At 43.6% G+C, this 24,367-nt stretch overlaps 1 protein-coding gene across 1 annotated transcript in view; it reads right to left on the reverse strand.

The window, feature by feature from the left end:
- The window catches only part of CHD6 (chromodomain helicase DNA binding protein 6), a 94,654-nt gene extending 75,782 nt beyond the window's left edge, over positions 1–18,872 (reverse strand). Inside the window, exon 1 of the mRNA XM_015425280.1 lies at positions 18,824–18,872. Within this exon, the coding sequence (XP_015280766.1) occupies positions 18,824–18,850 (27 nt within the window). The 5' untranslated portion in view covers positions 18,851–18,872. The remainder of the gene's footprint in view (positions 1–18,823) is intronic.
- Positions 18,873–24,367: the final 5,495 nt, after the last annotated feature.

Consider the following 24,367-nt stretch of genomic DNA (forward strand, 5'->3'; position numbering starts at 1 on the left):
ATTAACGTTACAGGTACCATATCCAATTTCATGGACCTCTGCCTGCTATAAATTTCCCTGCTTTTTGCACAATAGATATGCAGTGTTTTGCAGCTGCGGGAATGCAATAGTTCCCCAAACAACAAATTCCTTATTACTGTACAGAACTTTCTTGCACAACTATTAGCCATGAGAGATGTGTCACTGAACGCAACGGGTGATAATCACACAAATTCTCACTTAATAAACACACCTTTTTGTGGACATGTGTTCAGGCCGATGGTGCAGAAGTGCTCATCCAGTGACTTTAAAAAAAAATAAAATAAAGCAAAACTAACCAACATCTTGCAATTATGAAAACACTAGTGGGGACTGCAGTACTCACAGGAGGGAACCCCTTCCCCTTCTTAGCCTTCTTCTACCCCTGCTGCTGCCCACTGCAGCTCCTGGTCACCCTCCACGCCGTCACCACTGCTGCAGGACCCAATACAGCTTCTTTCACCCCCCATCACCACTCTCAGCGGCAAGCCCAGCACAACTTCCAGAAGGCCTGCTGAGGCTTCCCTCCCCACCATCACTGCTCTCGGCAGACAAACCAGCACAGTTCTTTTTTTAAAACAATTTTTATTAATTTTAACAATAACATTAACAATACCAAAATGCTCAATGTCAATGGGTATCCAAAGATTGTTACATTATTGAATTTTCTTTGAGTCACCCCTTATATCATCCCACCCTTCCCTCTACCTTTTTAAATATTCTGTGAGTAACTATAAGATCTCACATTAGGGGAACAAGGAGATTCTTTACAAATGATTATACACATTCACAATAGTCTAAACAAGTAACATCAATAAAGGGTTAAGATTTACATTTGCTTCATAAAATAACAAAATTTAAAAGATCAACAATTTCTGAATATATAAAGGAGTTATTCTTATATCTTATATTCTTATATCTTATATCATATATAAATATGATAATATAGGGAATGGACCTTTGGACACTTACCATGAGAGGTCCTTCTCCTCTGAGGAAAGGAGGACATCTTTTGGTGCTTCCCACCGTCCAATCAGGGGGGCAGGAACTAAATTATTCCTCTTCCTGTCTAGCATGTGGGACACCCCGTCTTCAGTTCAGATGACTCCACAGCAGTAGAGTGTAAACTTCCTACCAACTCTAATGAACTCACAGGAGAATAAACATTAACCATCAATGGGCATTAACAAAGAGTATCAGAAGAGCATCAGAAAAAAGTGACAGAAGAGAGTGCAGCAGCAGAGAAAAGAAGAGAAGACTGAGGGAGGGCAAGATGTCCTCCTTTCTTCAGAGGAGAAGGACTCCTCATGGTAAGTGCCCAAAGGTAAGTGCCCAAAGTGCCCCTCTGAGGTGGAGGACATCTTTGGGCACTCCCAAAGCAGTGCTTAAGATCCAGGTGGGATGTCATCTTCATCCAAAACCACATGCTGCAGCACTCTTCTCCCGAAGGCAGCATCCACTGATGTGTGCAAATTCACCTTGTAGTGTCACACGAAGGTGGAGAGTGAAGACCAAGTCACAGCTTTGCAAACCTCCTCTACTGAAGCATTTTTGAGGAAGGCTGCATTGGTGGCCAAGAACTCTGTAAGCTTCCACAATGCAAGTTTTAATGAACGAGCCAATAGCCACTGCAGACATCTTCTGTTCCACATTGGGGGGCCGAGATATTGATGAACAGTGAATCGTCTTAACTCCGTACTGATCAGGTAGGTCTTAAGCGCCCTTCACACATCCAGAGTATACCATAATTTCTCCCTGGGGTGTTTTGGAGATGGGCAGAAAGATGGTAAACAAATTTCCTAGGTCCTATGGAACTTGGAAGAAACCTTTGGTAGAAATGTAGGATCAGTTCAGAGCACCACCTTGTCCCTGTGGAAAATACAGAATTCAGATTTAACTGACAAGGCACTTTACTCCAAAATCCTCCTGTCAGAGGTAATGGCCACGAGGAAAATGGTCTGCATTCACAACCAGCAAAGGGATATTTTCTTGATTGGCTTGAAAGGATGCTTAGTTAATGCCGACAACACTGAGTGAAGCCTCCACATGGGAAACCGGTGTACCATCAGGGGAATTTGAGAGAAGCTCCATGTAGAAAGTGTCGAACATGAGGATGGTTGGATGAACAAAAGCCGTCCACCGGAGGTATGACTGTGGCCAGAGCTGCCACCTGTTTCAAGAGTGTGGCTGGTTTGAGGCCTGTTGTGAGAGCGTCCTGGAGGAACCCCGGTACTGCTTCTTATGGAGAATGAAGGACGTCCACGGCTTTTCTCCAACCTCACCAGGCAAAGGCTTTCCAGGAAGTATCATAAATCCTAATAGTACATTGCTTTCTGGAGGCCAGGATAGTGTCAGTGACGTCTCATGAGAAGCCCATTTAGGAAGGTGCTCTGTTCAATCTCCATACGGTTAAGCAAAGCCATTCTGGATGAGAGTGTCAGATCAGGCCCTGATGAAGGACGTCCACCTAGACTCGACCAGGACCAGGGCTTTTTCTGCCCTGGCCCCCACCTGGTAGAGCATGCTCCCTATTGATATTAGGGCCCTGAGGTATCTTATTCAATTCCACAAGGCCTGCAAGATGGAGCTGTTGCGCCAGGCCCTTGACTGAGGCAGCGGGTGTCCACATATGGCCTCCCCGAGGTTGCTGTCTCCCACCCACTGATAACCGGCCATACTTAGTTACCTCAATGGGTTGGATTCTCCCTACGGCAAGCATGACTATTGATTTTATATGTTTTAATGTGTTTAAAATTTTATTGTATTTATTGAAATGCTGTGACCCGCCCTGTGCCTGTTTACGGGATGGGCGGGATATAAATGCAAAAAATAAAATAAAATAAAATAAATATGTCTGGAGAGGACGGCAGGGTGAATGGAGGTGCCACTGCCATCTGTTGAAGAGTGGAGAACCAGGGCCACCACTAATACTTCCGCTCCCTGTTCCTTGATCTTCTGCAGAAGCTTGGGGATGACTGGTATGGGGGGGAAAGGCGTAGAGAAGACCTTTCGGCCATGTATCTGTCCCCTCCACCTGTGGGTGAAAGAACCTGGTCAACGAAGTCAGAGGCTTGATGGGAGTTATTCCGTGGGGAGTGTGCTGGAAGGGAAAGGAGTGAGTGAAGGGTGGGCTCTTCTCAAACATGAGCTTTTGCAAGCTCAAGCCCTCACTATTCCAGCAAGACAGAAACATGGTAAGGGCTCCAAGAAACTGATGTGGATGAACCAAGAGCTTCAGAATAAGCTAAGGGAGAAAAAGGAAATGGAGGGAAATGGAGGGAAGGTCAGACCTCTAAAGAGGAGTATATGATAGTTACTAAGTACTGCAGATCAGCTATCAGATATCAGCTATCAGACTAACTTCTACAGATATGTGAGAAGCAAATGCAAGGTAAAAGAGGCAATTGGACCGCTTTTGGGAGTAGAAGGAGAAACTCTGGTGGAGGACAGAGAAAAAACAGACAGGCTTAATGACTTTTTTGCCTCTGTTTTCTCCCAGAACTCGAGCCCATCTAGAGATGGTATAAGACATAACATAACACCTGACTGTCCATTTGACATTGACAGGGAGGTTGTGGAGAGGCACCTGGCTGCACTAGATGAATACAAATCCCCTGGGCCAGATAGTGTGCACCAGAGAGAGCCAGTTGCTTATCCGGAGCCTTCCCTGTTCCCCCCCCTCCCCGGACACGCATGCACGCACGCAGAGCCCCCTCCTGCTTTTCATAAACCTCCCCCCACACTCCTGGCTCGGCCTGCTCAAAAGGAACTCTCTGCACCGGGCGGCAGAGGGGGAGATGCAGGGGGCGTGGCGGGAGGGTGGCCTGGCTGAAGCTCCTCCTGGAGGGGACCAGACAGAGGACACAGTTTGCATTCCTCTGCAGCCCTGGAAGGGGTTAAACAGCTTTTGATAAGGTTCCCCATGACATTCTGATGGGCAAACTGGAAAACTGTGGACTGGACTATAGGACAGTTGGGTGGATAGGGAACTAGTTAGCAGACTGCACCCAAAGAGTGGTGGTCAATGGCGTTTCATCAGATTGGAGGGAGGTGTCCAGTGGGGTGCCACAGGGCTCGATTTTGGACCCGGTACTTTTCAATATTTTTATCGATGATCTGAATGAAGGGGTAGAAGGGCTACTCATTAAATTTGCTGATCATACCAAATTGGGAGGAGTAGCAAACACCCAAGAAGACAGAGTTAAAATTCAACAAGACCTGAATATTCTGGAGAAGTGGGCAGTTGCAAACAGGGTGCAATTCAACAAAGATAAATGCACAGTATTACATCTGGGCCACAAAAATGTCAAGCACAAATACTGGATGGGGGATACGTTTCTGGGGAGTAGTGTATGAGAAAGAGATCTTGGGGTAAGTGTGGACTGTAAACTAAATATGAGCAGTCAGTGTGATGCGGTGGCAAAAAAGGCCATTGAGACTGACTCTCAAAGGACTCTTGGGTTATCGAAGAGCCACCGTCATGGCTATAGCCGGCCCAAACAGAAAGTGAGCTCAGAGAGAAAAAATAGTAAAGGAAGGAACCAGGATGTTGGTATAGGTGAGAAATGAAAGGTAGGAAGGAAAAATAGTGAGGAAGAATAAGAGTAAAGTCGAAATTAAGAAAGAATAGTAGGCAAAGCCTGCTACTGAGTTGCTCTCCCTCCAAGGCAGGAACAGAACTGAAGATAGGGGTGTCCCACATGCCAGACAGAAAAAGGAAGAATTTAGTTCCTGCCTCCCTGACTGGACAGTGGGAAGCACCCAAAGATGTCCTCCAGAGGGAGAACCACTGTTCTATAGACACTATTCACTATTTTCTGCTTGCTTAATTTTATCTGCTATCATGCTTTTATTGTTGGTTTGGACTGGCTCGTCCATTTGCTAGCTATGATTATTTTAGCAGCTGCCAGCAAAATTGTTATTGCTTTTTTGGTGGCTGCTGAAAAAAATGTTCCACAACCACAGTTAAATAATGCTACCTCCGGTTTACAATCTAAATGAACTCGTAAAGTTTTCTGACTATGTACTATAACTTTTTTCCAAAATTTTTGTAGTTAAACAATTCCACCAACAGTTAATATTATTACCTTGTAGCCCACACTTCTTCCAGCACATTTTTTATTTTATTTTTAAAATGTAGGCTAGTCGTGCCGGGATTATATACCAACAAAACACAGTTTTAAAAGCCTGCAAACGTAAATTGACATTGCTGAACTTATAAACTGGTAAAGTTCTTATCTCATCCCATTGTTGGGGCATAAGATTTCTTAAGCCCTCTTTTTGCCAAGCTTTTTGGTATCCTGGAGTTCTGCCAGTCTGAATTTGCTGAAATGTTGTAGATTTTAGAAAGTAGATGTTTGGCCTCTATAATAGTAAAGGTAAAGGTAAAGATTCCCTTGCTCGAAAGCCAGTCGAATCCGACTCTAGGGTTGCGGTGCTCATCTCCGTTTCAAAGCCGAAGATCCAGCGCTGTCCGAAGACATTTCCGTGGTCATGTGGCCGGCGTGACTAAATGCAAAGGCGCACGGAACGCTGTTACCTTCCCACTGAAGTGGTACCTATTTATCTACTTGCAATTTTTTGCTTTCGAACTGCTAGGTTGGCAGGAGCTGGAACTAGAGACGGGAGCTCACTCCGTCATGTGGCACACTTGGGTCTCGAACTGCTGTACTGACCTTCCACAGCCTGCAGTTCAGCGTCTTAACCACTTGAGCCACTGCAGCTCTATAATAATGCTGGTATTAATTATTAAAACAAACTCAGAAAGTGGTTGCTTTAAGGTTTTTGATATCTTATGATCTTCTGTGAGACGTTTCAGTTGTAAATAGTGATACCAAGAAATTGAGTTATTTATCAAGTTTTCCAATCTTTGTTTAGTTAAGATTATTCCATCTTTTCCTACCAACTGCGTTAACCAAGTTATTTTTGCTCTATACCATGTATTTACTATGCGTTTTTCACTCGGGGAAACCAAGTTTGGTTCAAAAAAGAGGTTACCGGTGAATGATCTGACGTCAGTTTCTTCCTCCATTTGTCCCAAATTTGGAGTGTACTCATCAGGATCTGTTATCAATGACTGATGATGGCCTATCTTTGTGCTTCATCCAGAATAGGTCTTGGAGTTGTATTGGGTAAGTGTATGTTTGTTCTATGTCAAACCATACTTTTTCATCCTCTGAGATTATCATTCTTACTGCTTCTGTCAGGTGAGCTGCTGCCTGGTAAAGTTTCAAATTTGGAATATCTAGGCCTCCTTTATTGGAGGGTCTATATAGTAAATTTGAGCTCATTCTAGGTTTTTTGTAGGACCATAAAAATTTTTTAATAATTTTTGCCGTTTCTGAATGATAAAAGTTGGGAGACCTATTAGGATAGATCTGGCAAAAAATAAAAATTTACGAACAAATAAAGATTCAGTATATCCGCCCAGGACAGAAGCAGTTTATTCCAGATTTTACATTGGCCCAACACAATTTTTGACAGGCCTGCTGGAGCTCCCCCCATCACTACTGCTAGGCACAGCTAGACTTCCGCCCACACCCCCCAGGCCCATTTACAGAGGAAGGGGAGGTAAGAGCATTGTCTGAACTTGTGCAGATAATGCTTATTTACTTTTTAAATTTCAGATTTTTCTGCAAACCTGGGGGGGGAGGTCTCCCAAATTTGCAGAAGTATCCGTTTTCCTTCTGAGTAGCCTCAATCTGTGGATTTCGATATCGGCAGATTGGGGACCACACTTTCACTATTAGAATATATATTATTTGACTGGTTTATCTTTGAAATTCTTTTTCATCCTTTGCCAGCATGGAGGGGCGGAAGCCTGATTCATACTGCTCTTTACAACTACAGGCAATCAGACATACTTGCCACTCCATAATGAGCCCATCTCAAGTTTATCAGATGCTGCAAACTGTACTAGATCAGAGATAGTGGGGCCCAAACCAAGCACCAAGAGCTGCATAACCTGAATGAGGGTTTTCAGACAATCAAATGATGGCTTTACATTTCAAAATACCATCCCAAAATACCATATTAAGGCCATCCTTGACACTTAAAGATAAACCACAGACCAGGGACTAGCAACCTTTTATAACCGAAGAGCCAAACTGTATCAGAGCCAAACTGTATCAAACTGTATCACAATTCAGAGGAAGTGATCAAAGAACCAGTATCAGAAAGCCTCTTTGCATAACTGAAAACACATACCTTCGCATGACTGATCATTGGAGCCCATACACAGGAAGGGGCACATACGAGTTCTCTCAAAATAAGTAATAAATACTATTATGAGGCTAATGTTGTATATTCATCTTTTATAATTGCGCTTAAGACCTTTGGTCATAGAAGCTAATAAACATAAGTAAGTAAGTAATAAATACACACATCAGCATTCTGACAACTGTTTCAGAGCACTGGTATAAATCTGTGTAGCTCACATTTGGTCTACTAACAGCTTTCTATAAAGCATCTCCAAGAAGGCCTGAAGCCTCACAAAAAATATTCTCCTGCCATTCCCTTCATGTATTGGTTATTCTAACATTGCACCTGCCCCTCCAATATACCATACCTTAAAGATTTCATTTTCTTTTTTTAAATCTCCATTTGGTTCTACACTGAGCCACAGGCTGCAGAACCCTGCCCTAGAAGTAGGCTGCCCTCCTGCTAAGCCCACTCTAATAAATACAAAACATTTGCTCAAAAATCAGATCATACTGAAATGCTATCTCAATGCCTGTTCACACATGCAGCAGCACTATCAGTTTTGCTATGTGTAGAAATCCTCAGGCTTCCACTTGCCCACATTCACAAAATGGAAGTAGTAGCTGCTGAACTGCAGTTAAACTCATGTAGAATACACACAATTGCTATGACTCGTATGGTTAGAAGAAATGACAGGTGTAATCATGTCTAACCACAAATTGGTTCATATATTACAAGATCTTGAGGAAGTCTACATATAAGGTATTCAGTGGGTACTGCCACATGCTTGAATTAGCCACTGGACAGAGAGGAACTGGCAAAATCCTCTTTCGCCCACTTTATGCCAATTCCACGAGCCATCTCTTAAATGCACAGAGCAATAGCCTGCAATCAGATGTCACCTCCCAGCTGTCAACAAGTTTTGCCATTTTTCATTATTCCAAAATACAAGTCATGACAGAAGAAAGGGAGGAAAGCATTGTGGCCTTTCAGAATTAAACATTTTGTTTGACAGAATCAAATATTCACAGGTCTCCCTTCTAAATTTTATATCTTATTGGCATACTGTTCGCCAAGATGCAAGGATCAGAATAAACAGAGCCTATTTATATAAGTACGTATCCCCTGTTTTTCTTCCCAGTGGACATCCAAACCAGCTTACAACACCATACACCTCTCCTCAATTTTATCCTTACAACAGCAACCCTGTGAGGTATGTTAGGCTGACCAGCACCCAGATTCTATGGCAGATTCAAACCTGGGTCTTTCAGTTCCTAGTCCAACACTCTAACCATGACACTACTAAAAGATGACATACTACTAGTCTGAAAGAGCTCCATTCGTCATCTGTCAATCAAACACACTGCTTCAACGACTGGAATGCAAAAAGTCCCCTTTAGGGGGTGTGCACTCAGATCTTCCCAAGCCAAAAATATACCCCAAAAAAACCTTATTGCCATTTTTGGGTACATTTCGGCATCCCAAAACTATCTGGAATTTTTCAGGACAACTGAAAAAAAATCTCAAAAAATTCCCAGATATTTTCAGAAACTGGGAAGATCAGGAAAACAGATGAGATGCAGGGGAGGCTGCTCCCCGCCTATCAGCTGCCCCCCCTTTTTCTTCTGCAGTCCATTTAAACCAGGCTGCAGAAAGATTGGAGAAACAGCTGAAAGGCAGGAGCCACCACTGAGCTATGTTTTGCGGCTCTGAAGATCCTGGGTTGGTGTACAGGATTAACCCTGTACAGTACATTAAACAACAAACCCAGAGGTAGGCTATACCCTCTCTGGATTTCAGAACAATGTGCCACCAGAACCTCTTTTAACTAGAGTCCCCTCCAGCTCAGAGCAGAGATTCAAAACTCTCAGCTGGCATCTAGGGCTTAACACATTAGCAACTCTACTCAGAGCTGCACACTTTACGCTTAATGGTAGCTTGTGGTCAGCTTAGGCACAGGAGTTTAGACTTGGAACTCAGGTACAACATCAAAGACAATTTTAACAATCAGAGGAATCTTTATTTAGTACAGAGTTTAGCACAGACTACCAGAGTTTACCAAAATAACAAGACTAAGGCGATTTGCCTTAACCACACAGAAAAAGATACATATTTACTAAGTTCAGTAATATCCAAACAGTCCAAGGGATTTTGAAGGCAAAATCCATCTTTGCTCAACCATGTGGTCCAATTCACAAAGCCAGTCCTTTGTCCCTCAAGGGCTGCATTTCAGATGCAATAAAATAAGCAGAGAGAACAGGAGAAGAGAGCAAGAGAGAGCAAGAGACTCTCTCTCATTGGGATTGAACAATTATAGTCCAATTCCAGTCATGATCAGCTGTGGCCACGCAGCCAATCACGAGTGGACAGGGGATGTGCCCAATTGTTGGTTGTCATGGCTACGTGTGGGGATAGGCTAGAAGTTTGGGAACTCCTCCTGCAGTCAGGTGACCCAGCTTCCAGCTTCTCCATCGCCTACGTGACTTTTTGCATGTCAGGTCTGCTCTTCCACTTAGAGGTGTGAAAGTATGTGTGGTTATATGGCATGGTTATAAAGTTTTTCTGGCCAATGGTCGGCCATTTGGCCTGCGAGAGGAAATAAGACACAGCATGTTATCAGAAAGACATCACAAGAGAAGGCATGGACTTTTAGAAATCAATATTTCTATACAGTTGGGTCATACACACACACACACTTTTTCCATCTCGGGTCTATTGGACTTGGAAAAAAATGGGGTTTCCAAAAAATCCTAGATCTGAATAATTTGTCGGTATTGGGATCCATGATTTTGCAGAAATCCCAATATTGGGGTGTGTGTTTTTTTCCCAATACACCCAAACAATAAAGAAAGAAAGAAAACCTGCACACCCCTAGTCTCCTTCTCTCCTTGTACATTTGCAAGCTCAAGTCCCTCTATTCCTTATGTGTTCCAACAGCAGCTCAGCCACACCCTTCAAAAGGTATGTAACAGTTCTCCATTAATTATAATTTAAGCCTCCCTCCTCCTATCCATACTACTAATGACTGACCAACTATCTTGAAGTGTGAGTGACAGGAGGTAAGGAAAAATTCTGCACTAAGAAAAACTGAATTCTGTGACTTGCTTAGACTATGTAAATATGCACATATGCATTTCTTTTGAGTAACTTATTCTCAAAGGGCATATAGCCCTGCTTGTAAGAAGCATGGCTGTATAACAAAAACAAATACAAAGAGATTAGAAAGGTAAACTAAGTTCTCAGCTGCATCTTCTCTTATCTTCTGCAAACTGTTGCCATTTGGAAGAGCTGGTTTTTTGGGGGGAGGGGGGGTTGCAGTCCAGTCCCCACCACATTTACTCAGAGGTACCTTCTATTGATTTCAATTACATTTGTTGACGTTTGCAGCCTGCGTTTCCTGGCTGAAATTTGGCCTTGCTCTGGCTACAGACTGAGCTCACTTCCACACAATGCCCTTTGATCTGCCAAAACTGGAGTATCTTCTCTCAGATTCAAATGCATCATGCTAAAATGAACATGGGCATCCCTCTTTTCATTCTCAGCTACAGCCAAGCTCATTATTGTATAGTGCCTAGCACCCTGCTGATATTTTATAAATATTTAACAGCAGTGCTACAAAATAAAAAAAAAATCTGAATTATTTCCCTACTTTGAGCTTCTGAAAGATTTCTGGATTTACAGGTGAACAACTGGCAAGAATACAGAGGAGAAGCTACTAGCATCTGTTGATTCATTCTGAAGAACCACCCAAAGCAAACATCAGTAGAGCTGGGCATGAACCAAACCACAAAGCAAAATTTGTCACAGATTTTGCCATGTTTGTGGTTTGCAAACCAAAGTTTGTGACAGGCCTATTGTCACGAACTTCCATAAATTTTTAAAAGTTTGTGGCAGTTCATGGATAGAGCAGAAAGCAGGGGTTTAAAGGGACTCAAAATCCCTTTAAACCCCTACTTTCTGTTCTCCACGAAAACTGCAAAAATAGCTGAGCAGCAGGGAGGTGCTCCCCATTGCTCAACTATTTCCAGCTGTCTTTTCCCTTTAAACGTTAAAGTTTATCACAACAACTGAAATGTATAGAGCTCTGGCCCTTGGTTTGCTATTGACAGCCTGTGCCTGCCGATTATATCTGGGAAAGATCAGTGAGCTGAAAATCTAGATTATTGAATGCACTCATATGGTAACGCCATCGCTATGAAACTGCTAGCACTTTATGATACTGCACTGTTTTATAATGAGCTGTTTTTAGATTTTTTATGGTAATTGTTATCTATATATTTACTTTCATGTAAGCTGCCCTGAGCCTGCCTCGGCGGGGAGGGCAGGGTATAAATTGGAAAAATAAATAAATAAAAATTAAATTTTAAATAGACTGCACAAGACAACCTGAAACAGCTGAGTAGCAGGAACAGGCTGCTCCAACTTGCTCTCTGTTTTTTGGCCTTTCTGCAAATCCTGTTTAAAGGGACTGCGGTCCCTTTCAATGGGGTTTGCCTGGCCACAAACCGGTTCGGTTCACAAACAAACCTCCCGGTTTGGTTCGTGGTTTGGCCACAAATCACAAACTGACACAAACCGCATTTCTCCAGTTCGCACCCATCCCTAAACATTAGCCAACACTTAAAAACCAATAAACCTTTTCTCCCGTCTAATCTTGTGATGGTCTGTCAGCTTTTAAAAATCCATACAGATTTCTGCACTACCCGAAATGGAGGGGACAAGGCTCTTTATTATTTCTATAGCTATACAGAAAATTGGAAGTGTTAGGTCCCTGAGACATAACTAGTATGCTGTTTTGAGAGCTCTCTCCTCTTCTTATTCACTGCGCACCCCCCCCCCCACAATAGTTAGTCAACAAATGGGAGGAAAAACCAGCGGAACAAGAATGCCCTTTGCTCCTTGCAAGGGGGGAAAAACAAAACTTTCAAGAGGTACTAACATTTCAAAGGTAGACTAGGAGACAATGATTCCTCTGTCCAGTATTACATCTTGTAGCACAAACTCTTGAAATTCATTTAAGTATTTCCCACACCAGTTCTAGGCCATTCAGTATAATTTTGGGAAATGGGGAAGGTAACAGCTACTCTCCTATTTTCTGTTAAGGAAATATGCAGGCTTAGACAACTGTTTTGGCTGTTGCAGCTATAAAACAGGACCAAACATTTTCATCCTCCCTGCAAAGTTCTGATAACTTGTCCTTTCTTCTTTCAGGGCAAACACCTTCACATCCACAGAGTAGGCAACATATTTCACTACCCATCAATGATACCTGCACCAAAGCACCTCACTAGAAATTGTTAATAAGAAAAATTAGGTGATGAAAATGCAAATCTAGCCAGAGTTTCAATAGCATTTAATTCCTCTTACACTTTAGAGAAAATGAAAATAAGTTTTCAACATAAAGCATAAATCTTGGGAGTCCCAGTTCCAAAGCACATCAGGAAGAATACACCTAGCACAGCAATGCAGAATCCCAAAGGTGAAAGTATTTTCTCAATAAGGCAAAAAGTCAGATTTGTACAAGATCTACATGCAAAAACCCGGACTTAAGCAGGGGGCTGTACTATTACGTAAGAAGTTGCTCCATGCTTCATCAAACCAATGGTCTATCTAATCCAGTACCTGCTATTATACAAGAATAAATATGTTCTTAGAACAATGCAGGCATACTGTGCGGATGGGACAATTAGATCCTAAGTTATACCATAGGAAGAGAGAGGCACGTATATGATGATAATTGAAGCTGGGAAAAGAAACTGATTCCTAGACTCATTCCACCATTTGGCTAAGCTGTCAAGGGATGGACGTGATGGATCATTCCTGGTTTCTTCCTTGGCACCTTAAAACTCCTTTTGAACTGAATGTTCAAGAGTCAGTCTTAGAGGGAAACTGGCATCCTAAATCATGAATGGTTTAGAAAGGGAACTCCTAGACTGCAGAAACATCTATAAACTGTTAGCCTGGATTAGAACTGAGACAAGTGTCAAGAGTTGAGACAAGATTCTAATATCAAGAACAGATGCTCCATCTTGGACCCATTCCTAAGAAGCGGAATGTACAGGCTCTTTGTAAGTATACAATTAGTCAGCTAAATACCTAATAATATTTATTTCTAGCATTCTGTCTAAAACTGTCTATTTACTAATTGTTCCCAATGATATATATTTGATTAGAGTTCTATTACAACCTTGATCTTTGGGTGTGAACTGACCACTGAGAGATATCCTATCTATGCTTCACCAGCTACTCCATTATGCTAACCGGACCTCAGCCAATGCTGAAGCAGACAGCAAGAAAGAATGATATGGGGGGGTGCAGTTGTAAAACCTCTGCATTACTCTCACCAAGGTCTTTCAAGAGAGCCAGAATCACATATAAAGAAATTCTCTTAATGGTGGTAGTCTGTATTAAGAAGAAATTCCAGACTGGGGGGGTGGGGGGATCATTGCTTCCAGCAGGTTTGGAATGTAAACGTTTTGAACACCAGACACTTGCTTCTCTGCCAACTTGGGAATGCAAGTTTGAACCAAGGCGAAGCAGAGATGCTGAGAGCCCAAGACACCCGCCTGCTATATCTACGAGCAGCTTTCTTACTCAAGATCCTGTCAAGTGAAAGTTATCAGGAACTAAATCCAGGACCCATATGTGCAAAGCATGTGCTCTAAGTAATGAACTATGACTACTCCTTATCACGGCTCCAGTTTTCTACCTTTACATTCCACCAGTCTGTGCACAAAGTAATTCAAAATCCTCTGAATTCTGGATACAGAACTATGCTAAATAAATGATATGCAAATATAGGTCTCTAGAGATTTTGGTTGACCTTAGTTAGTCATTATTCACAGAAACCACTAAACCTGCCTCCTCTCCCAAGTCTTCTGGCACACAGAATCCCATCTCTGACTGGACACTGAACTTTAGGAGCTCTTGGAAGCTCTAAGATCTTTGGCTGCTTTCAGACCTTTCTAAAGTTCAGCACAAGATCAGAGATGGATCTTGCCCCTACCCTAATTTCCATCTTGGGGGGGGGGAGGTCTCATCTCTGACCACACTCAGTATAAGAAAGCACACTCAGAAACAGTGAGACTTCTCGCTGCTTCTAAGTACCTCTGAAGACTAGCACAATGCCGGAAATAAGACCCTTCCAGAGTCCTCTAAGTGTATCACAGTCTTCTGGGCAAGCCATGGGCCTGGGGCAGGGCGAGGGGGAGAAGCAGGGTTTGTCTCCCTCTCTCCCTCCCCCCCTGCCCAATGCAAATGGAAAGCCACCTTCCAAGTTCTCTGTGGTATGGAAAGAACACTGAGAAGGGGCGACATCTCTCACTTCATACTGGGTTAGAGGCAAGCAGTTACCAGAATCAAAGATATGGTCGCTATTGGCAACTGCGCTTGTGGAGTCCTGTATGCAAATGCATCATTTATTCTGGCAGCAAAATTTCAGTATCTTTAGCAGAAAAATCTAGGTTTATCAATACAGCCATCATACTGGTTCCATCAAACTGTAGTAAAGCTGAGTTTGTGTAAGGTACAGGACTTAGGAGAAAAATAAATGATATTGTTTATTTTAGGAGAAGATGTTGTAGTCTCCTATTACCATATAAACAGCAAGTGAGCCGGCATACAGATTGTGTCAGTCTCTATTGGATTCCAACGGTGAATACAGGACACTGCCCAAATAACATACTGTGATTCCTATATTTTATTCCTAAGAAAAATGCCTTTTTTCTGACCTATCTACTCAATTTGCTGTGTTTACAGATATGACACTAAGATATCATTTGACCCTAAAGATTTTTACTAAACCTCCACTACTGCATATTTTCCTCCTAACTAAGACACCTTCCAGACCTGCATGAGCACATGAAATTTCAAAATTGGCATGTAAAATAAAATAGGAAAGGGGCATGGAAAGGTGGCCTTCCCAGAAGAACCAAAAAGAAGGCGGCTAACTAGGAAATTGTTACGTGTACTCTGATCTCTAAAATAACTCATTCAGGCTTCCTCGGGAGGTGGTTGGCTCTCCTTCTATGGAGGCTTTTAAACAGAGGCTACATGGCCAATGCTGATTCTGTGAACTTAGGCAGATTATGAGAGGGAGGGCAGGAAGGGTTGCAACAGTGCTTAGTTCTCATGGCCCTTTCTTACACGCCCAGGGAAATGCTGATAGCCAGGAAGCAATTTTTCTCCAGGCCATTTTTGGCAGGGATCCTGGAAGGTTTTTGCCATCTTCAGGGCATGGAACAGCAGTCACTGGGGGGGGGGGGTATTTGTGAATTCCCTGCATTGTGCAGGGGCTTGGACTAGATGTCCCTGGAGGTCCCTTCCAACTCTGTGATTAATATGGAAAAGTCCCTTTAGAAGGAGGTTGGATCCAGATTAAATTTTCCCCTAACAGAAGGGGTGGTATAATTTCTGCAAACTCTCCTACTCTACTACACCTCCTGCCCCATCTCTCATGCCACTCCTAGCAGCATTTTGGGGAGATCAGTGAGCTGCTGTAGGAGGGGAGGAGGCATGAAAGTTCTGATGGGATGCTGTCCATTAGTGGAAAATTTAGTTTGGATGCAACACAGGAGCACCAGATGAGCAGGCCTGAACTAAACTCCTTTCCCTTAGTTACATGGGTGTTAAAACCAAACCCTAGGGAAAGTTAGCTAATGTTGCTTTAAGACTTTGTTTCAGCACAGGCTTAGAAGGGCAGATTTATTCCTTTTCTAAAAAGCTCAGTTAAAATAGAATCCCATTAATAGCAGTCAGGGCACAAATCAACGTGCAGCAGATTGGTTTGTTCCATGCCACCTAACATATTTCACCCATGAACTGAAGCTTCCATATATTAAAACAAACTCCTTCCCTTTATCACATGGGCCACAGTCGGGTTGCCCCGTGCACACAGGAAAGACAACGGCCACTGATTCATCAATCTTGTGGGCATACTCGTTTAGTGAACTGCACCAGCATATCAAAAGCAGCAGCATATCCTACACAGAGGAAGAGAGGGGCTCATTCTAGCTTGCCTTTATTTTCAACCTCGTTAGAAATTTTTCCTCACTAATTAACTTATTAACTCTTTGTTGGATCCCCAAGCATCGAGAAATAACTCATTAACTCTTGCAACCCAGGTTTTTCCTTTTCTTTAATGATCGACTCGTTTGATCACTGCCTTGTCGTGGCGAGGGGGCAAGTTAGATACACAACCAATGGATAACGTTCCCGCTGGCGGGCAGGAGAAAACGGTTGCTTGCTCAGGTCCTGGGAACCAGGCGAACAGTAGACATAACACAGGTGCAGTTCACAGGCTTGATAAGTAAGAAGCCAGCAGCGAAGCATACTCTCCCCCTCACATCCTCCAGTTGTTTTACTTTGGCATTACAGCAGGGAAAACACATAGGCCAGCTGGCAGGGACAGGGATCACATATGTACAACCAGAAGTTACACAGAACACCATGGCAGCTTGCTGACATACTGCCCCCTCAAAAACACTATCGAAGACCTCCCGGAGCCCCCCCTGCACGCCTCCGACATCGCTGCCAAGACGTCCTGCGACCCCCTCCTTGCCCGTGTCTTGGGCTGGGTGGTGAGGGGGTGGCCTGTATCGTTCCCGGGAGCTGACTTCGCACCCTTCAGTACCCGGAAAGATGAGCTGTCGGCGCTGAAGGGGTGCCTTCTGTGGGGGGACCGCGTGGTGGTCCCCAGTGCCCTCCTGGAAGCCCTCCACGAGGCCCACCCAGGGATCGTGAGGATGAAGGCTCTGGCTCGGAGCTATGTATGGTGGCCAGGGATAGATGCGGAGATTGAGTCCTGGGTCCAGAGATGTCACCCCTGCCAGGAGGTCCGGCCCAACCCACCGAGGGCGCCAACGCAAGCATGGGAGTCAACCCGCAAGCCCTGGTCCTGGCTACACGTGGATTTCGCCGGACCATTCCAGGGCCTACTGTTCCTGGTGACGGTGGACTCATATTCCAAGTGGCTGGAGATCAGCCCCGTCTCCACCACCTCGACCAAGGCGGTGATCCGCTCCCTCCACCAGATTTTCGCCACGCACGGCCTGCCGAACACCATCGTTTCCGACAACGGGACCGCCTTCACGTCGGGGCAGTTCCAGGAATTCCTCCGGAAAAACCTGATCCGGCACATCCGATCAGCGCTGTTTCACCCCGCTACCAATGGACAGGCAGAGCGCATGGTGCAGACGGCCAAGGAGGCCCTAAGCTAGATCACAGAAGGAGATTGGGAGTTCCGCTTGGCCCGCTTTCTCTTAACCCAGAGGACGCCCCCCAATCCTGGCACCGGCCACAGCCCGGCGGAGCTCCTGATGGGCCGCCGGCCAACGATGCTGCTTGACCGCCTGCACCCAGACCGAGCACTGGATACCAGAAGGGCGGTAGAGCAGCGGGAGGCCCTCGGGGGTTCTCTCCTGGGGACACCGTCTACTTTCGGAACTACGGGAACGGCGCCCCCTGGATGGAGGGCCGCGTCACCAAGGTAAAAGGCCCAGCTTCATACGAGGTAACAACTAATGATGGAAGGCCACTGGAAAGGCACATCGACCAGCTCCGACGGCGGCTGGCCATGGGGGAAATGAACCCCCCCCCGTCGCCCAACCCAGAGGACACAAGCAGGGAGGAGGCGGCCCCACAAGACCCCAATCGCACAGCGGAAGCCCCGAGCAAGGAAGAGGGGCCATTCCCAGAAGAAACGCAGCCGCCACCGCAGCCACTGGCGCCGCAGCAGCAGCAGCCGCAACAGCCGTGCCCCCCAGGACTACCGGACCAGGGGAGCTCCACACCGACCCACACACCGGCTCTTTCGCCGGGCCCCAGGCGCTCTACACGAGAGCGCAAACCCCCTGCTTATTTGAAAGACTATATCACCCAGATTGTGTCTGAACTATGGGGGGAGGGGTGTTATGTATGCGGTCCGCCACAAGGCGCCCGCAGGAAAGACTGGAGCTTGGCTCCTCAGGACAATAGGACCTCGGATCCTAGTTCCCCACCCTAGCTGACCAATGGGCTCCGTGGCGGGAAATTCAAACCAACATTTGACCAAAGGTATCAAATCAGTCCAGGCTAAATTATTACATTATTTATGTAATTTAATCAACTTTATTTCTAGACTTAAAATTAGCCCTGTTTTATTATTATTCCTAAATTTTATTCTTAGTCCCATCATTAAAAAGACATCTTCTCCCTCAATGTAAGCAGCACCAAGAAGAATATTGCCAAGGCTAAAGTAATCTTTGGATCCTTATTAATAGCCCAGTCTTTTTTCCTCATCGACTGAGTGTTTTTGGCTTGAAGTAGCTCTCTATAATCTGCCATTCATGCTTCAGTAATTGTTTATTTAGTGCTAACTCCACTATTATTCAAATAGCATCCTGGGAAGCTATGGTGGGATTACAGCTAAGGGTAGTATTTATACAAAGATCCTTGGGAATTCTGCTTCTCCCAGAAACAAACATTGTTAAGGAAATTCTCCTTCCTCTCATGGCAAAACAGAGCCCAATCTCTTCAGATCCAAGTGGAGACATTAGAACTGGACTGCTCAACCACGCAGGCAATGTTTGAATTAATGATTCAGTGGGAGAAGAAAAAGATCACCAACCTGTTTTTCTTTCTTCTGTATTTTCATTATCATCAATTTCAGGGTGTATATTTCTGCAAAACACAAAACAGAAGGCTCACACAAGGTCTGCTTGAGGAATATTTTTATATAATGTCCTCCTTGAAAATCTAGGCCTCAGTCACACAAAAAGTCCATTTACAAATATTATTCAAAAAGTAAGAGCTTCCACCAGCCAAGAGTTCCTCAGTAACATACCAGTATGATGTAGCAGTTAGTATCAGGCTAGGATCGGGGAAAATCAGGTTCAAATCCCCACTCTGCCACAGAAGCTTGCTGGAGTCACCTTGGACCAGACACTTTCTCGCTACCTAATGTACCTCATAGGGTGGTTGTTGTAAGGATAAAATGGAGGAGGGGAAAGCAATGTTGTAAGCCACTTAGTGTCCCAATTGAGGAGGAAAAGCAAGATGTAAAGAAATGTAAATAAAATAGGCAAAATTAAAGATTCACAAATATATAACAGTAATATAAGCAAGCACCATAAAATGTTTGTAAGTTCTGGAGTGACCACATGATTATTTGCTGGTTTTGTTGAGAGAGACTAGTGTAACTATTCTTTTGAGACTAGGGCCTAAATGGGACTGCAGAAAGCACCGCTATATTTACAAATAATGGCTTTTCTTTATACAGGATAAAGACAACAATGATGCTTTATTCTCAGATGACCAAGAATGTTTAAAAACTTATCCCATGGGCCTGTGAAGTATATGGAAAGGTATTAATCAGTAGCTTGAAACTACACAGTTAAGTATCCAGCACACCAACCTTCCCCAACTTTCTGAAAATCTGAATCCATTTTCCATTGTCCAGCAAAATATATCTTATTTTCAACAACCCTGATGAACACAGGACAAAAAGAAAGGAACATTACTTGCTGCTACTTTAACCAGGGAACACCTTGCTTACTCAGGCACTGACTATATCATTGTATTTATTATATTATGTTTATATACTGCTGTTACACTTCAGAAAACTCTAAGTAGCATACTGCTTTCCCATCCAGGAAATGATAGGGTCTCCACTTATTTAGTTGCAACAATGCTACTGCATCATGAGCTCCCAGACCATTCAGTAAACCATTCTTTATGTTTTGTCGTAGCTGAGAAAAAGAAAAATAAGTATCTCTAAGAAAAATAAAAAGGAAAAACTAACAACAGCTGACCTGAGAAACAAGAAGACATAAGAAGGTTGAAGAGAGAAAGAGATTTCCCAAGGAAACAAGACATCAATTAGGTTTAAGAGTCAATTCACAAACTACCAACAGTAACCACCTTCAGGCATCCCAGGTGTAATTCTTTGGTTTGCTTGTGACAATATCTGCAGCTTTTATTATTTCAAAGTGTTATTGCTGTTTTTAGGTTTTCTTTTATTCTGCTTCAAGCTGCTGGTGTTGGATTCTTTTATTTTATTTTTTAACTTGTATTACAATTGCATAATGTTTTAAACATGCTGTGGACAACCATGTGTGCCATTTTAATGGCAGAAATGCAGGATATAAGTCTTCTAAATAAACAATGCCTCATCTTCTAAAAGCATTCCTGATTGAAAATACCTCCTGTCTGTACCAACAAAATGTACTCACCACCACCATTTGACTATCCAAGGACCAGTAACACTAAGCAGCTCAGAAGCATTATCAGACTTCTATGCACAATGCAACTATATGTCTAGACTGGTCACTCTCCACTGTTGCCATGACCTGTCAGCCTTCATTCTGTTGGCAATAACTTCTACCCCTTCACCTGTGAGGAACCTGGCTTGTTCTGCCAAATTCAGAAAGGTATGGCCATTCCTCATCTGGGTGTATTCAGCAACAGGAGGACGAGGAGAGTTGGTATTATAGCCCACTCTTCACTACCCAAAGGAGTCTCAGAGTGGCTTACAATCGCCTTCCCTTCCTCTCCTCACAACAGACACCCTGTGAGGTAGGTGGGGCTGAGAGAGTTCTGACAGAACTGTGACTGACCCAAGGTCACCCAGCTGGCTTCATGTGGAGGAGTGGGGAATCAAACCCAGATTATTGTCCGCCACTCTTAACCACTACACCAAGCTGGAGGGTATTTGCAGAACAAAGGGTAATAGCAAGCTGCTTATATGATCAAATTATAGGAATGAAGGAACAAGGGCTAGTTTACTCAACTTGGACAAGCCCAGAAAGATGAAGCCTGGTTCAATGGAAATCCCAGAGAGAAAGAGATCCAATCATGTACAATACTCTACCAAAGGACACTCAATGAATCCAGCTTGCCATTTAGAAAGTGTTACTCCTGAAGCTGACATATTTCTCATCTCTGACTTCCACCAGGGAAGCCCCTTCTGGACACACTTGGGGTTAGACATATTCATGGGGGGATAAGTCCATCAATGGCTACCATCCTTGGTGGCTAAAGGGAACCTCCATAGTCAGAGGCAGCAAATCTCTGAATACCACTACCAAGAGGAAACAAGAGGGAAACATCTTGGCCTCTATGCCTCACCACCCCAAGTAACTGGCTGGCTGCTGTGTGAAACAGGTTTTAAGACTAGATACACCACCTATCTGATCCAGCAGGGCTCTTCTTTTGTTCTCTCCATCTCAGATCTCCTCTTGTACTATTCAGAAGGCTTGCCTCTGACGTCCCCTAAATTTACCCTGCCTCCCTCTAAGCTCAGAACTTCCAAACATTTTGCTTTCTTTATTCTCTGGCCCCAAAATTAAGAGCTACCATTATCAGTCCAAATCATGCTCAAAGTGTACCCTGGGTTCTAACTCGCTTGTCATGCTCAGTTCTGCTACATGTGCTTTCCATTCTGGATCACTTTAGATTACTTCCTGGAACCACAATCTAGATTCTCACAGCTCTCTTGACAAGCTCCCCTCGTAGAATTTCAGACCAACTTGGTTTGTGTGTAAGGTCAAGGTTCACGAGGCTCACTGGACATCTGGACACCTGCCTCCCCAGAAGACGTCTCTGAGCAGAACTGGATAAGTTAAATCCTTCTCCTTGTTCTCCTCCCCTGGAGTTACATGCTACATCAAGATATATTTTGTAGGAAATAGTTACAGGTTCTTGTGGGCATGTACAGTACTTTGACTGTACACATGTATTATATTTCTGCTCAGTATCTATTCTTGATTATTCTGCTAAACACAGCCTGTTTTCATTTCCAAGTCTGCATCACAGCTTCATTCCTTTGTTTTAAACATCCCTTAGATATATAGATATAGATATAGATATAGATATATAATATATGAGAGAGAGAGAGAGAGAGAGAGAGAGAGAGAGAGAGAGAGAGAGAGAGAGAGTATCACACCTGCAGGGTAACCTAGCTTGTCTCACAAAGTATGTGCGGTGGCATTCACTTGTGTTAAGCATCCCCCAGAATCAATTTGGAGCCAAGTAAGAAGCAGATGTGTACCATTAAGTCAAAATGTATTTCTAGTGTACATGTGGTCTTCTCAAGATACATGGTAACCCCATCTTGCACCTTTCCTCTCAAGTCCAATAAGGCAACCCCAAGTCTATGATAGTTTAGAACGTAGCCTAATTTCTCTCTTAGAATGAATAAAACTGTAATAATAAACCGGTTTCATCTCTTGAAAAAGAAAAGAAACAGACAAAAGTAGGCAAAAGCTATAGGCACAAGCAGATGAAAACACATACACACTTTTATTCGTTTGTTAGAATATAAGAAGGGCCCTGCTGGATCAGACCCATAGACCAACATCCTGTCTCACACAGTGGTCAACTGGTAAATCCAGACAGAGGGCCAACAACAGGGCATAGAGGCCAAAGCCTTCCTTTATGTTGCCTTCTGGCACTAGTATTCAGAGGTTTACTGACTTCAAATGTGGAGGTTCCCTTTGCTCCATGGCTAATAGACACCAATAGGTCTATCCTTCATGAATGTGTGAAATAAAATTCCTTTCAAAGCCATTTATGCCTGCTGCCATCACTACATCCTCTGGCAGCAAATTCCACATCTTAATCACTCAGTGTGTAAAGTAGTAGATTCAGGATGGACAAAAGGAAATACTGTCCATCCCGTGTGGTTAATATTCTGAACTAGCAGCATAAGCAGTGCAATAAGTTGCTTTACATCAGATCAGCAGTCAATCTAACACAATGCTGTCAAATTCAATGACGAACAACTCTCCAGTGAGTCAAGCAGAACTCTTCCAAACCTTACAAACTGAGATCCTTTGAGGGTCACTTCATACACAATGGACGATAGGTGCACTTAAAAAGTAAAGTATGAATACAGTAAAAATATGTGTCATACAAGTACACTCATCAAGAGACACATGGCAGACTGCAGCTCCCTTGTTGAGCATCAACCTGCTGCCAAACTTGGGTTTGCTGCCATAAAACACACAAAATATCCCTGAGATACAAGGCACAGAACCTGGGCCTTTATCTCAAACAAACTGTTTGCCCTGCCACTTAACTGGTATCTTTTTCAGCTTCATTGGGATGTAAAAAGTTGAAAGGGGGGGGGGGGGGGGAGAACCGGACTACAGTTGGAGATTACTTTCTGCCCTCAGCATATTCATCTACATGTACACACATACAAAGAAGGAAAATGTGCTTGCCTTCTCCAGGAGCAATACATTGCCAGGAACCTCAAGTGGCCTGTAGAAAGCAGAGGGATGAGGGACCTTGTTCAGCTGGAAAGAAGGACTGCGAAGAATGTGGAGTCTCTGAAGTCAGAGCCTAGATGTTCTTATTTCAGCATCCTGGAAGGTAAGGAGGACACAGAAGAGACTGAAGGTTAAAGCTGCACATAAAGTAAAGAAAGAAAATCCATGTCAAATATTATTATTATTATTCATAAATAACTAGATGCTGTATACAACATTAGAGAACACATGTTGAGAGAAAGGACCCCAACGTATTACTATGGAGTTTTACCGTCCACTCCGTAGCTTAGCTGGCCTCCATACTGTGGCACCTACAGTGATACAATGCCAATATATTACACATGGCACAGTGAATATAAATTTCTGAAATATCTAAAGGACTGCTCAGGGATGTTACGTAATGTTTTGCTTTGAGCCTTGAAAACTAAAGCTACATCTCCAAGCCACATTCTAAATGGTTAACAGCAAAATATCAAGGAGACAGCTTCAAAGGACATTAACAAACTCTACACAGAGAAAGCAAACAGTCTGGTCACTAAATGATGATCAGGCACATGACAATTTCAATATGTAGTAAGAAACAAGGTTGATCTGGGCTGTTTGAGGCAAAACAAGTATTTGTTTTTGCAATCCTCAACACTCATTTCATCTGGTGTTACAAAGCAATGAACTCCAAGTTCACCCACGAGTGGGATCAATCTCTCTTGGGGATTGCATCAACATGATTCTTGAACCACATGCTCCAGAGAAGGGCCAAGGACAAATTCTCTCAGACTTCAAGCTTCAGCTCACTCAGTTTCTCAAAAGTGAAATCAGTCCAGTCCCACAGTGCTAAAAGAAGAACACGACTCCTCAGAAAGCTCAGAGTGCAGCTACATAGGAAATGGCAAGTGCACCAAGAA

The sequence above is a fragment of the Gekko japonicus genome, unplaced genomic scaffold (genome assembly GCF_001447785.1).
Source record: "Gekko japonicus isolate JY-2015 unplaced genomic scaffold, Gekko_japonicus_V1.1 scaffold2, whole genome shotgun sequence".
NCBI lineage: Eukaryota > Metazoa > Chordata > Lepidosauria > Squamata > Gekkonidae > Gekko > Gekko japonicus.